The sequence below is a fragment of the Chiloscyllium plagiosum genome, chromosome 46 (genome assembly GCF_004010195.1).
Source record: "Chiloscyllium plagiosum isolate BGI_BamShark_2017 chromosome 46, ASM401019v2, whole genome shotgun sequence".
In the NCBI taxonomy this organism is placed as follows: domain Eukaryota; kingdom Metazoa; phylum Chordata; class Chondrichthyes; order Orectolobiformes; family Hemiscylliidae; genus Chiloscyllium; species Chiloscyllium plagiosum.
The window spans coordinates 10,474,331-10,486,805 of NC_057755.1; the positions used below are offsets into that span (position 1 = coordinate 10,474,331).

At 42.8% G+C, this 12,475-nt stretch overlaps 1 protein-coding gene across 1 annotated transcript in view; it reads left to right on the forward strand.

The window, feature by feature from the left end:
• The window catches only part of LOC122544088 (NACHT, LRR and PYD domains-containing protein 12-like), a 10,874-nt gene extending 5,103 nt beyond the window's left edge, over positions 1-5,771 (forward strand). The window contains 1 exon segment of the mRNA XM_043683111.1: positions 5,399-5,771. Within this exon segment, the coding sequence (XP_043539046.1) occupies positions 5,399-5,447 (49 nt within the window). The 3' untranslated portion in view covers positions 5,448-5,771.
• Positions 5,772-12,475: the final 6,704 nt, after the last annotated feature.

Consider the following 12,475-nt stretch of genomic DNA (forward strand, 5'->3'; position numbering starts at 1 on the left):
AACCAAATCGCCCTGTGGCTCAACATTTCAACTCCCCCTCCCATTCTGCCGAGGATATGGAGGTGCTGGGCCTCCTCCACCGCCGCTCCCTCACCACCAGACGCCTGGAGGAAGAACGCCTCATCTTCCGCCTCGGAACACTTCAACCCCAGGGCATAAATGTGGATTTCAACAGTTTCCTCATTTCCCCTTCCCCCACCTCATCCTAGCTTCTAACCTTCTGCAACTCAACTTGTCCGGACTTGTCCGACCTGCCCAGCTCCTTTTCCACCTATCCACTCCACCCCATTTTCCCTGACCTATCACCCTCATCTCCTTCCCCACTGACCTATTGTACTCTATGCTACTCTCTCCCCACCCCCACCCTCCTCGAGCTTATCTCTCCATGCTTCAGACTTTCTGCCTTTATTCCTGATGAAGGGCTTTTGCCCGAAACGTCGATTTTTCCAGTCCTTGGATGCTGCCTGAATTGCTGTGCTCTTCCAGCACCACTGATCCAGAAATTAATTAGCAGTAGTCAGCATGGCTTTATGGGTGGGAGGGCATATCTGACAAATTTATTAGATTCCTTATTGAAGTGACCAGGAAGGTTGGCGTGAGCAGGGTGGCAGTTGTAGTCGATATGGGTTTCAGCAAGGCCTTTGATGAGGTTTAACGTGGTAGGTATCTCTGGAAGGTTAGATTATGTGGAACCTAAGGGGAACTGGAAAATTGGATGGGAATGTGCAAGTCATGATTAGTAAGTTTTCCGAAGACACTAAGATATATGGTATCATAGCCAGTGAGGAACATTGTCAGTAGTTGCAGCCGGATCTTGACCAGCTGGGAAACGGCAAATGGATTTTAGATTGGATCAAAGCCAATCTAAGGTAAGGGGATATTTTCTTATTCATTCAATATGAAAATACTGTCACTGTGAATGTAAATAATCAATCTTTTTTTCCATTTTCTATCAAAGACCACTTACAGTGTGGAAACAGGCCCTTTGTCCCAACAATTCCACGCTGACACGCCGAAGCTCAACCCTTCCAGACCCATTCCCCTACACCTAAAACTATTGACAATTTAGCATGGCCAATTCACCTGACCTGCACATCTTGGGACAGTGGGAGGAAACCGGAGCAACCAGAGGAAACCAGAGCACCCATATAATGTGGAAACTCCACACAGTCAGTCGCCTGAGACGGGAATTGAACCCGGGTCTCTGGCGCTGCGGGGGTGGGCCGCAGTCTTAACCACTGTTCCACCGTGCCGCCGACTTCACTGCTGATAAGTATGAGATGTTGCATTTTGGCAAGTCAAACCAAGGTAGGAGTTTCATAGAGAATGGTAAGGCCTTACGGAGTATAGTGGAATGGCGGACTTTGGAGTTCAAGTGAGTACTCTCTGAAAATGAAGTCAGCGACAAACAGGACGGTGAAGAAGGTTTTTGGCATACTGATATTCATCAGTCACTGCAATAAGTATAGAAGTTGGGAAGTCATTTCTCAGTTGTGCAGGCCGTTGGTGTGGCCAATTTGGAGTATTGTGTTCAGTTTTTGTCACCTTGCTATAGGAAAGATGTTACTAAACTGGAAAGAATGTGGAAAAAAATTATAAGGATGTTGTCAATACTCAACAGTCTGAGCTATAGGGAGAGGGAGGACAAGATCAGACATTTTACATTAGAGTGTAGGAGCCTGAGGGGGGCATTTTAAACAGCTCTGTAAGATCATAACAGTTTTGTTTAAGTTGAATGCAGTCTTTTTCCCAGGGTTGGGAATTGAGAACTAGATGGCAAGAGTTTAAGGTAAGCGCAGAAGTAATAAACAGAAACCTGAGGGACAAACTTTTTCAAAAGAAAAGAGGGTGGCATACATATGAAATGAGCTGCCAGTGGAAGTGGTTGAGGTGGGTAAATTAACAATATTTTAGGGCATTTGGACAAATACATGGATAGGAAAGGATTAGAAGGATATTGGCCAAGTGCAGGGAAATGTGGTTAATGTGGATGAACATTTTGTTTGGCATGAACCAGTTTGTGCCAAAGGGCTTGTTTCTGCGCCGTAAAACTGTACAACATGATTACACTATAGCTGTAATAAAAGACACCTCAATGCAGAACCTTTGCCTCTAAGTGGTCCTCACCACTCTATTTCTTTTGTATTTATGCCTCCATCAAGATGACTCTCAAATGCTGCCATTGTATCTGCCACCACTATCTCCTCTGGCCGTGCATTCCAGACACTTTCCACACTTGTGTAAAGAAAACCCTGCCTCACACATCTCCTTGAAACAACCTCATTTACTTTAAAACCATATCCCCAAATGACTGACATTCTCACTCTTCATTTCTAGACTCTGACTATCCATCTCTCCATGCCTCTCATAATTTTGTAAATTATAATTAGGTCGCCCCTCATCCTTTGTCAATGCCTCATCTGTAAATTTTCCTTTCCCTAGCTAACGTTTTGGTCCTTATGCTTGTATAAAACCACTTGGGATTTTCCTTAATCCTATTTACCAATGATTTTTCATGGCCCCTTTCAGAATTCCTAATTCCTGATGCTGTTGAGTAATACCTTGGATAATCCTTTTACCACCTCATTTCTAGGTTTATACTTGCTCCAACAAGTCGCTTCCTACTCAGCAAACTATTATCAGCTGTCAAATTAGGGTCAATATTCTTCTTCCACCACTCTACCAGCTTCTGAGTTCTAAAAACTCATGTTCATGTTTCTTTGATAGAAAATGGAAAAAAAGATTGATTATTTACATTCACAGTGACAGTATTTTCATATTGAATGAATAAGACAATATCCCCTTACCTTCAGATAGTTTCCATATTTGTTATTGAAATGTGTTGCTGGAAAAGCGCAGCAGGCCAGGCAGCATCTAGGCAACAGGAGAATCGACGTTTCTGGCATTAGCCCTTCTTCAGGATAATGCCCAAAACGTCGATTCTCCTGTTCCCTAGATGCTGCCTGACGTGCTGCGCTTTTCCAGCAACACATTTGCATCTCTGATCTCCAGCATCTGCAGACCTCACTTTCTCCTCCATATTTGTTATCCCAGGCCAGAGGCTGCTTCTTGCTCTCCAGCACGTGTTAAACCAATTGATGCAGGTGATCATATAGGAATCCAAACATACACTGCATTTCCAGCAGCTACATTGACAGTTCATCTGAAGGATTGCACAAGTGAATCAACAGTGCAAATGGGCAACACGATGGCTCAGTGGTCAGCACTGCTGCCTCACAGCACCAGGGTCTCGGGTTGGATTCCCTCACCCTCAGGCAACTGTCTGTGTACATTTTGCACATTCTCCACGTGTCTGTGTGGGATTCTTCCTGGCTCTTGTTTCCTCCCATAGCCCAAAGCTGTGCAGCTTAGGAGGATTATCCACACTAAATTATACATAGTGTCCAGGGATGTGTCAGTTAATTTGCCTTGATAGGTGCAGGATTACAAAGATGGGATACGGGTTTGGGACTGGGTGGAATGTTCTTTGGAGGTATCAAATGGACTACTTCCACATTGTTGGGATTACATTGTTCTATAATGGTTCTATGAACTGGTGAGTTGCGGATGAACGATGAATAGTGTGTCCATTGGGTGGGGTCAAGGGGAACGAGGTGTCTTATAAACAAGTGATTGGGCTGCCAATTGGACAATAGGGGAATGGAGATGGGAAATGTCAGAATGTAGGGAAACAATGTGCTACATCAGTGGACGGGAGCATAGGGCTTGCTGGTGTGGATACAGGGTCACATAAGAGGAAGTATGTCAGATCTGGAGTTGGGGTGGGGATGGTAGGTCAAAGATGGATAGATGTTGGTCTCTCTGGAATGGTTATGGTACTGGGGTGCTGCTGACAAATGATGGGATAACATGGTGTGTGTTGGAGGTGTGGACGGGTGTTTGTCATTCAGTGACTGGTTTATTCAGGAGAAAAGAATGTGGCATTTCTCGCCCGACAAAGGTGATCTCAGAGTCAGAATAGTGTAGGGTTTGATGGCAGACAGAGTCATCCTGTCTAGTTGTTGGGTCCAAGGGTGTTTAAGTCAGATTGTGTGGGTGGTGTGAGGGTGGTTAGATGGGTGGGGGAGTTATATCTATGGCCATGGTGTAGAGCTGGGTGTGTTAGTCATGAGTCAGTGTTTCAGTTTAATATTTACCGAAGTTTTAGAATTGGCTTTTCATCCTCTTTTGGCTATCTGTGAAGCTAAGTGAACTGGAATCCTTCCAAGTCACTGGTGATAAGAAACTTTCTTCAGAGGCTACCTGACACACAGAATTTGTCTGTTAGAAATTCCCATTTCTTGTCACTTCCATCAGTCAACTTCATCAGTAAGTTCATATGGTTCAGATAATACCTCCAATCTGTCTTGAGGCGATAATTTGTTCTTTCGTTAAAATATTTGGGCTTTCAGTTCATAGATTAATTTGAGCCAAAATCATTTACATTTAAAGTGCCATATCTTTCCGCAAAACTGTTTATACATTTGCCTATTCCCAACAGACCCAGTCAGTGCAATCAACTGGCTTCACCAAGTTACCACAACTTCACGCAATCTTGAAAATTCAGATTTCTGTTTTTAATTATAACTATGCCTTTGTAATGACTACCCGAACACACAAATTTATTTCTGTCAGTTTGCGCAGTCAGTTTGTCTGTGTCCTCTGAAGGACAGTAAGGTGATGAGAATATATCGCACTTATAGGAGGCGATATGAAGTTAATGTCGCCCAGACATTAACAACAAGTTTAGAGTGAGTAATATTGCTCACAATAACAAACTTCACTAACATATTATAATGCTAATCTCAAGTTCCAATTTATTTTAAACAAATATAATACAGAAATTGGAAAATGTCAGTATAATGAAACCAATTTTCTGCTGGCAGTTTAAATTTGATAATTATGAGAAAATCTTGCACACTTGAGAATAATATCCATGTTGGTGTTTTTGCTCTCTCTGATATTTGATCACTGTAGGTTAAAGTCAAACAGTCTCACAGATGATTGTTTCGGAATGTTGGTCTCAGCTCTCCAATCAAACAATTCACTGACTGAGCTTGACCTGAGCAATAAGTTTCAATGTGATGCTGATCACTCTAGCAGTCTGACTGAGAAACGTTATCTTTCACTGCATCTTCTCATCCACAGCAAGGCTTGGCTGATGAAAATCCAGTGACTTGTCAGCTCAGATATTTAATCATATAAATGTTATTTCAAAGGTGAAAAAGGAATCAAATTCTTCATGTTATTTATAATGGATAGGTTTCTGAAACACGTCTAATTTCATGGAAAAACTGATGCTTCATAAGATATTGAAGCAAGTTTAAGTTTGAGTGTTTTTAAGAAGCAAATAGACAAATGGATTATTAATTATTCTCTTGTTTTCCATGTCTTTCAGATTGCCAAACAATGATTTACCTGCAAAGCAATGTATCGTTCTGAATTGAGTCCACACATTGCATCATTTGACAGTGTTTCCAAAGGGACTGATTGCCTATCATGATTCTTTTTAAATTGATCAACATTTTTAAATAATAGACTTTAAGATTTACAGTAAAGAAGAAGGCCATTCGATCCATCATGTCTGAGCCAGCTTCCAAAAGAGCTACGCAGTTAGCCCCATTCTCGCACACTATCCCCATCGCCCTCTTAATTCATCACTTTCAAATATATACCCAGCTTTGTTTTGGAAACTCCTCTGCCTCCAGCAATCTCTCAGGCAGCACATTCTGAATTGTAACAACTCTCTGAGTAAGTTTTTTTTTTCCTCATTTCACTCTCAGCACGCTTGCTGACAAACTTGAAGTTGTGACCCCTAGGTACTGATTTATGCATTAATTATAAAAAAGTACCATACTTTACCCTGTCAAAATTGTTCATATTTTTGAACATCTCAATAAGGTCATGTCTTAATCGTGTGCACATCAAACTGAATACAGCCAGTTTCAATTATACTTACTGATATCAAAAATCTCATATTTCTGGGATCATTGGTAAATCTCCTGCACACTCTTTCCAGTGTTTTAACATATTTCCTTAAATAAGATGTCTAGAACTGAACGCACGAATCAGGACCATTTCAAACACGTTGTGTGGCATTAACACAGCCAACAATCTACGTGAAGGTGAGAGTGAGAATTTTAACATCCATTCTTCAATGTATCTCACCCTACTCTCCAATCTGACAGGTACCTCTCAGCATCTGTAACACCTTATTGTCACTTGACGCATTTAGTTATGACATCTTCGTTCGTTGGTAATTATCATTGAATTATGCTCAAGTTCCACTGTGTTCAATCGCAAAAAAAAGGGTTTTTTGTTTTCTGGGTGGAATTCAGCTGATAGCCTTGTTTGATTTTGAGAGCGCATCTTAATTATTATTCCCTTATTAACGTCAACGATTGGAGGGGTGGCAGTGACGCCTATTTGGGTAGTTGCGTCTTCCTCAGTTAAATTTTCATTCACTAATGCATTGTAAAACTTTGGAATATTTCAGCAGTATTTCTGAATGTGTTCATGATGTCTATGATGGTGCCTGAGTAAATGAGATTATGGGAGAAAGTGTTGCGTTGGACTATGTAGCTCGGCAAAGGCTTAGGGTGGGTGAGGTTATTAATTAATTTGGTATGGTGGCGAACACAGAGATGTGGATAAATAATGAGGATGATACCTGTGCTGTGCATGATCTGTGAAGTCTGGAATATTGTTTGTGATTGTGTGTCCATGTGGGGCAGGTGCTAGTTAGATTTGGTTGCAGGTGGATCACCTCTCAAAGCAGTGGGGAAGTGTATTAAGTTTGTCATGTTGCTGATGAAATTGAGTGCTCTGGCTTTCCATTAAGGTAACAAGAATGCAGGTGATCAGGAAATAGGTTCTCAAATTACTTGGTTAGACAGGCTTCAGTTGGGTAGGAAGACAAAACAGAGAATGGACTGGATAACATCTCTAAACATGTTTGTTGACGCAAAATGTTGATAACTTGGTGCTGGGAGCTGTTGTGGTACAGTGGTCATGTATGTCCCGCCGATGCAGATTCAAATCCCATATGATCCAGAAGTTGTGATAACCTCTCTGAACAGGTTGTAGATAGAAAAAAAAACTACATCAAAATTAAGTGCATGAAATCACTTAAGGATCAATTGTTTCGCCTTGCATTGTTTTGTACACAAAGTAACAGTAATTAACTACATTAGCTGAGGAAGTTTACTGAAGTAAATAAGATCTGCCCAAGGGACTGGAAATGATTGTTTTTAAAATTCCTTTGAGGGATGTGAGCGTCGCAGGCTGGGCTATTCTTTATTGCCCCTACTTTTAGTTGTCCTTGAGAAGGTGGTGATGAGCTGCCTTCTTGAACCACACTGGTCCACCAGCTGTGAGTTGAACCATAATATTAAAGTGGATGTGCCAGTGTTGGACTGGGGTGTACAAAGTCAGAAGTAATGTGACATCGGGTTTATTTGAAATTACAAGCTTTGAACCCCTGCTCCTTCATCAGACCAAACAAACCTGTTGGACTATAACTTGATGTCATGTGATTTCTGAGTTTGTCCGAATATTGATGCAATATTACAGCTTCACTCAACACTTATCACTGAAAAGAGAATACAGTGAGTTAGATTGGAAGCTAGAACGCAGGACAAGCAGACTATTAATCTCAGCATTGCTACTAGTGCCATTTGCTAGTGAGGCTAGGAACAGAGAGTGAGTGCAAATGAACACGTGGCTAAAGGACTGGTGTAGGATGGAGAACTTCAGATATATGGATCATTGGGATCCGTCCTGGGGAAGGTGGACAGGTTGCATCTGAACTGGAGGGATTCCAGTGTTATTGGCAGGGTGTTCAGGAGAGTTTCAATAATTTCGGAGATAGGAACCTGAGGTATGGATCAGATGATGGAGTAGGTAATGAACAGCCAGATACAGCATGCAGAGTCTGCGAAGAAGCATAAGCACTTGAGGTGGCAACGGTGAAGTCAGTGTGACGGGGTGAACGCTGTCTATTTTAATACAAGATCTATCACGAATAAATGTGACGAAATGAGAGCAAGGATCATTAATTGGAACCAAGATATAGTGGCCATTACGGAGACTTGGATACCACAGGGCAGGAATTGCTGTTGGATGTTCCAGGATTTAGATGTTTCAAAAGGATCACAATTCTCTGACCTTTAATAACCAATGGAGAGGAAAGGGGCAGATGGTATGGGGAAGTATTTAATTGGGGGAGGGGGGATTACAATGCTAATAGGCAGGACTTGGGACACTTAAATTGGGAACAGATGTTCATAGGGAAGTTCATACAGAAATGTGAAGTTTATTTAGTAAGCACTTGCTGATTGTGCTGGATAGGTTTATCCCAAGAAGGAAAAATAAGGACGAGAACTTGAAAGAACTTTTGATGACAAGGAATGAGGTACAGCTAGTCAAGATGATCCAAAAAGCTTACTCAAGCTTGAGGAGGCAAGGATCAAATTGGGCTTTAGAGGGTGACAAGATAGCCAGGAAGGAACTGAAGAATGGACTTAGCAGAGCTCGAAGGAGGCATGACAAAGCTTTAGCGGGTAGGACTAAGGAAACTCCTAAGGCATTCTTCACATGTGTGGAAAAAGAAGATGAAGGTCGGTCTGATCAGGGATAATAGTGGGAACTTGCGACTGAATTCCAAGGAAGTAGGGGAAGTCGTTAATGAAACATTTGCTTCAATATTCACTTCTGAGAGCTACCTTGACATTTCTGAGGGCAGAATGAACCAAACTGATATGCTAGAACATACCAAAAAAGGGTGATGTGCTGAACATTATGAAAAACTTAAGCATCCATAAATCCTTTGGACCAGAAAGGATATACCCAGTTTTACTACAGGAAAGAGGGAAGAGATTGTTGCACCTTTGGTGATCATCATTGCTTCCTCACTGTCCAGTGAAGTAGTACCAGATGTTTGGAGGATGGCAAAAGTTATTCCCTTGTTCAAGAAAAGAAATAGGGACACTCCTTGAGAATTGCAAACCAGTCAGTCTTACGTCAGTGGTTGGGCAAAATATTGGAGAGGATTCTGAGGGACAGGATTTATGGTTACTTGGAGAACCATATTATGATTAGAGATAGTCAGTGTGGCTTTGTGTGGAGCAATTCATAACTCACAAAACTTAATGAATTATTTCAGGGTGTGACAACATACATTGATAAGGTAGAATATTGATTGGTGTGGACTTGGAATTTAGCAAGGGATTTGATGCAGTTCCACATAGGAAGCTCATTCAGGAAGTAAGGAGGCTTGGAATACAGGGAAACCTATACATCTGGATACAAAATTGAGTGTTTCATAGAAAACATAATGTGATGGTAAATTGAAAGTATTCAGCCTGGTGTTTGGTGATCAGTGGTGTTACACAGGGATCTGTTCCAGGACCTCTGCTCTTTACGATTTTTTTAAACGACTTGGATGAAGTGGAAGGGTGGGCTAGTAAATTTGCTGATGACACGAAGCTTGGCGAAGTTGTGGGTCATGTGGAGGTCTGTTGTAGGTTGCAACAGGTTATAGAGAGAATGCAGAACTGCACTGATAAGTAGCAGATGGAGTTCAATCTGGAAAAGTGTGAAATCATTCACTTTGGAAGGTTGGATTTGAACGCAGAATGCAGGGAGAAAGTCAAGATTCTTGGAAGTGTGGAGGAACAGAGGAATCTTGGAGTGCACCATGTCTATAGGTCCCTCGAAGGGGTATGGTATGTTGTCTTTCATTAGCAGGGAGATTGAGTTTAGCAGCCAGGGCTATGCTGCATCTCTATAGTGCCCTGATTAGATTACATTTGGAAATTGTGTTTTATTCTCTTCGCCTCATTATAGGAAAAACAAAGAAGTTTTACAATGGGTACAGAGGGGTTTTAACAGGATGCTTCCTGGATTTGAGGGAATGTCTTATGAACAAAGGTTGAGGGAGCTATGGTGTTTCTAATGGGAGCGAAGAAGGATGGGAGGTGACTTGATAAAGTTGTAAAAGATATTGAGAGGCATAGATAGAGTGGATATCCAAACACTTTATCCCAGGGTGGAAATGGTCATTAAGATGGGTTGTAATTTTAAGGTGATTTCAGGAAGATTTTTGGGAGATGCAAGAGGTAGGATCTTTACACAGAGAGTGGTGGGTGCATGGAATGCAATGCCAGCGGTGGTAGTAGATTCGGAGGCTTTAGGGACATTCAAACGACTCTTGGATACATTCATGAAAGATAGTACGATGAAGGAAATATAGGATACTCTGATCATAGAGTAGGATAAAAGGCCGGCACAACGTCGAGGGCCAAAAGGCCTGTATTACGCTGTATCGTTCTAAGTTAACATTGTATGTTCTATCGTGGAGTGTAATTAAATGGGAAAAACAAATTAATTATTTTCAAAATATTTTCCTTTTGAAACTATACAACATTCGCTTTGTTGTATGAGGCATCACTTAAATGTGCCACTATTTGTAACTAGTCTACTAAAATAGTAATGAAAAGATTCCCCATGCACCAAACTACCCTATTATCAATCCGATGTTTTAGAAAATATGACATTCGCTTCTTAGAATGTTTGAAAATTGACCTTTGTATGGCATTGGAAAAGAGAGCAATGATAATCCAGGCATCATGGGTACTACTACTGGTCATTGGTCGAAATGATTTACATTGGAGATTGACACAGCAGAGATGGGTGGTTACGAAAACAAGAAAAATAAAAAGGCTGAGAAGTCAAAAGTTTGTTGCATTTGATGTTTTATGATATCCAGATTAAATTCTTCTCTGTAATGTAGTCAAATGTTGGTGGTAGTTAGAGACAGACTGTGCACAACATGCTTTCAAAGACTGAAAGTATTATTGAGAAACATGTGCATCAATATCTGAATATCTGTCATATCAGATGGACAGAGTGGAAACTGCAGGAGTAATGGAAAGGAGAACATGCTTTCCTCACATCCAGCAGAATCCCAGCTTACACCATAAGCAGCATCAGTACATATTGAATACACTGTATTAATGGAGAAAGTGAAGACTGCAGATGCTGGAGATCAGAGCTGAAAATGTGTTGCTGGAGAAGCCAAGCAGGTCAGGCAGCAATCAAGGAGCGCAAGAATCAACGTTTCGGGGATGAGCCCTTCTTCAGGAATGAGGAAAGTGTGCAAAGCAGGCTAAGATAAAAGGTACGGAGGAGGGACTTGGGTATGGGCGTTGGAAATGCGATAGGTGGAAGGAGGTTAAGGTGAGAGTGATAGGCCGGAGTGGGGGCGGGGGCGGAGAGGTCAGGAAGAAGATTGCAGGTTAGGAAGGTGGTGCTGAGTTCGAAGGTTGGGACTGAGAAAAGGTGGGGGGAGGGGAAATGAGGAAACTGGAGAAATCTGAGTTCATCCCTTGTGGTTGGAGGGTTCCTAGGCGGAAGATGAGGGCTCTTCCTCCAGCCGTTGTGTTGCTATGGTCTGGCGATGGAGGAATCCAATGACCTGCATGTCCTTGGTGGAGTGGGAAGGGGAGTTGAAGTGTTGAGCCACGGGGTGATTGGGTTGGTTGGTCCAGGTGTCTCAGAGATGTTCTCTGAAACGTTCTGCAAGTAGGCGGTCTGTCTCCCCAATATAAATGAGGGCACATTGGGTGCAGTGAATGCAGTAAATTATGTATGTGGAAGCGCAGGTGAATTTGTGGTGGATATGAAGGATCCCTTGGGGCCTGGGAGGGAAGTAAGGGGAGAGGTGTGGAGGCAAGATTTGCATTTTCTACGGTTGCAGGGGAAGGTGCTGGGAGTGGAGATTGGGTTAGTGGGGGGATGTGGACCTGACGAGTGAGTCACGGAGGGAGGAGTCTTATCGGAACGCTGAACGGGGAGGGGAGGGAAATATATCCCTGGTGGTGGGGTCCGTTTGGAGGTAGCGGAAAAGACGATGGATGATACGATGTATATAGAGGTTGGTGGGGTGGTAGGTGAGGACCAATGGGGTTCTGTCCTGATGGCGATTGGAGGGGTTGGGTTCATGGGCGGAGGAGCAGGAAGCGGAGGAGATGCGGTGGAGAGCATCGGCGATCACGTCTGGGGCGGACACAGTTACCTAGGGAGGGCACAGCTATCCCCCACAGCTACCTAGACTACACCTAATCCCACCCAACCCCTGTAAAAACGCCATCCCATATCCCCAATTCCATTGTCTCTGCCGCATCTGCTCCCAGGAGGACCAGTTCCAATACTATACAACCCAGATGGCCTCCTTCTTCAAGGACCGCAATTTCCCTCCACTGCATCTCCTCCACTTCCCGCTCCTCCCCACTTGCTCCCTGCCCCTGCAATCGCTAACATGACAGAACCCCACTGGTCCTCACCTACCACACCACCACACTCCATATGCATCATACCATCCGTCATCATTTCCGCCACCTCCAAATGGACCCCATCACCAGGGATATAGTTCCCTCCCCTCCACTATCATCGTTCCAAAAAGACCACTCCCTCC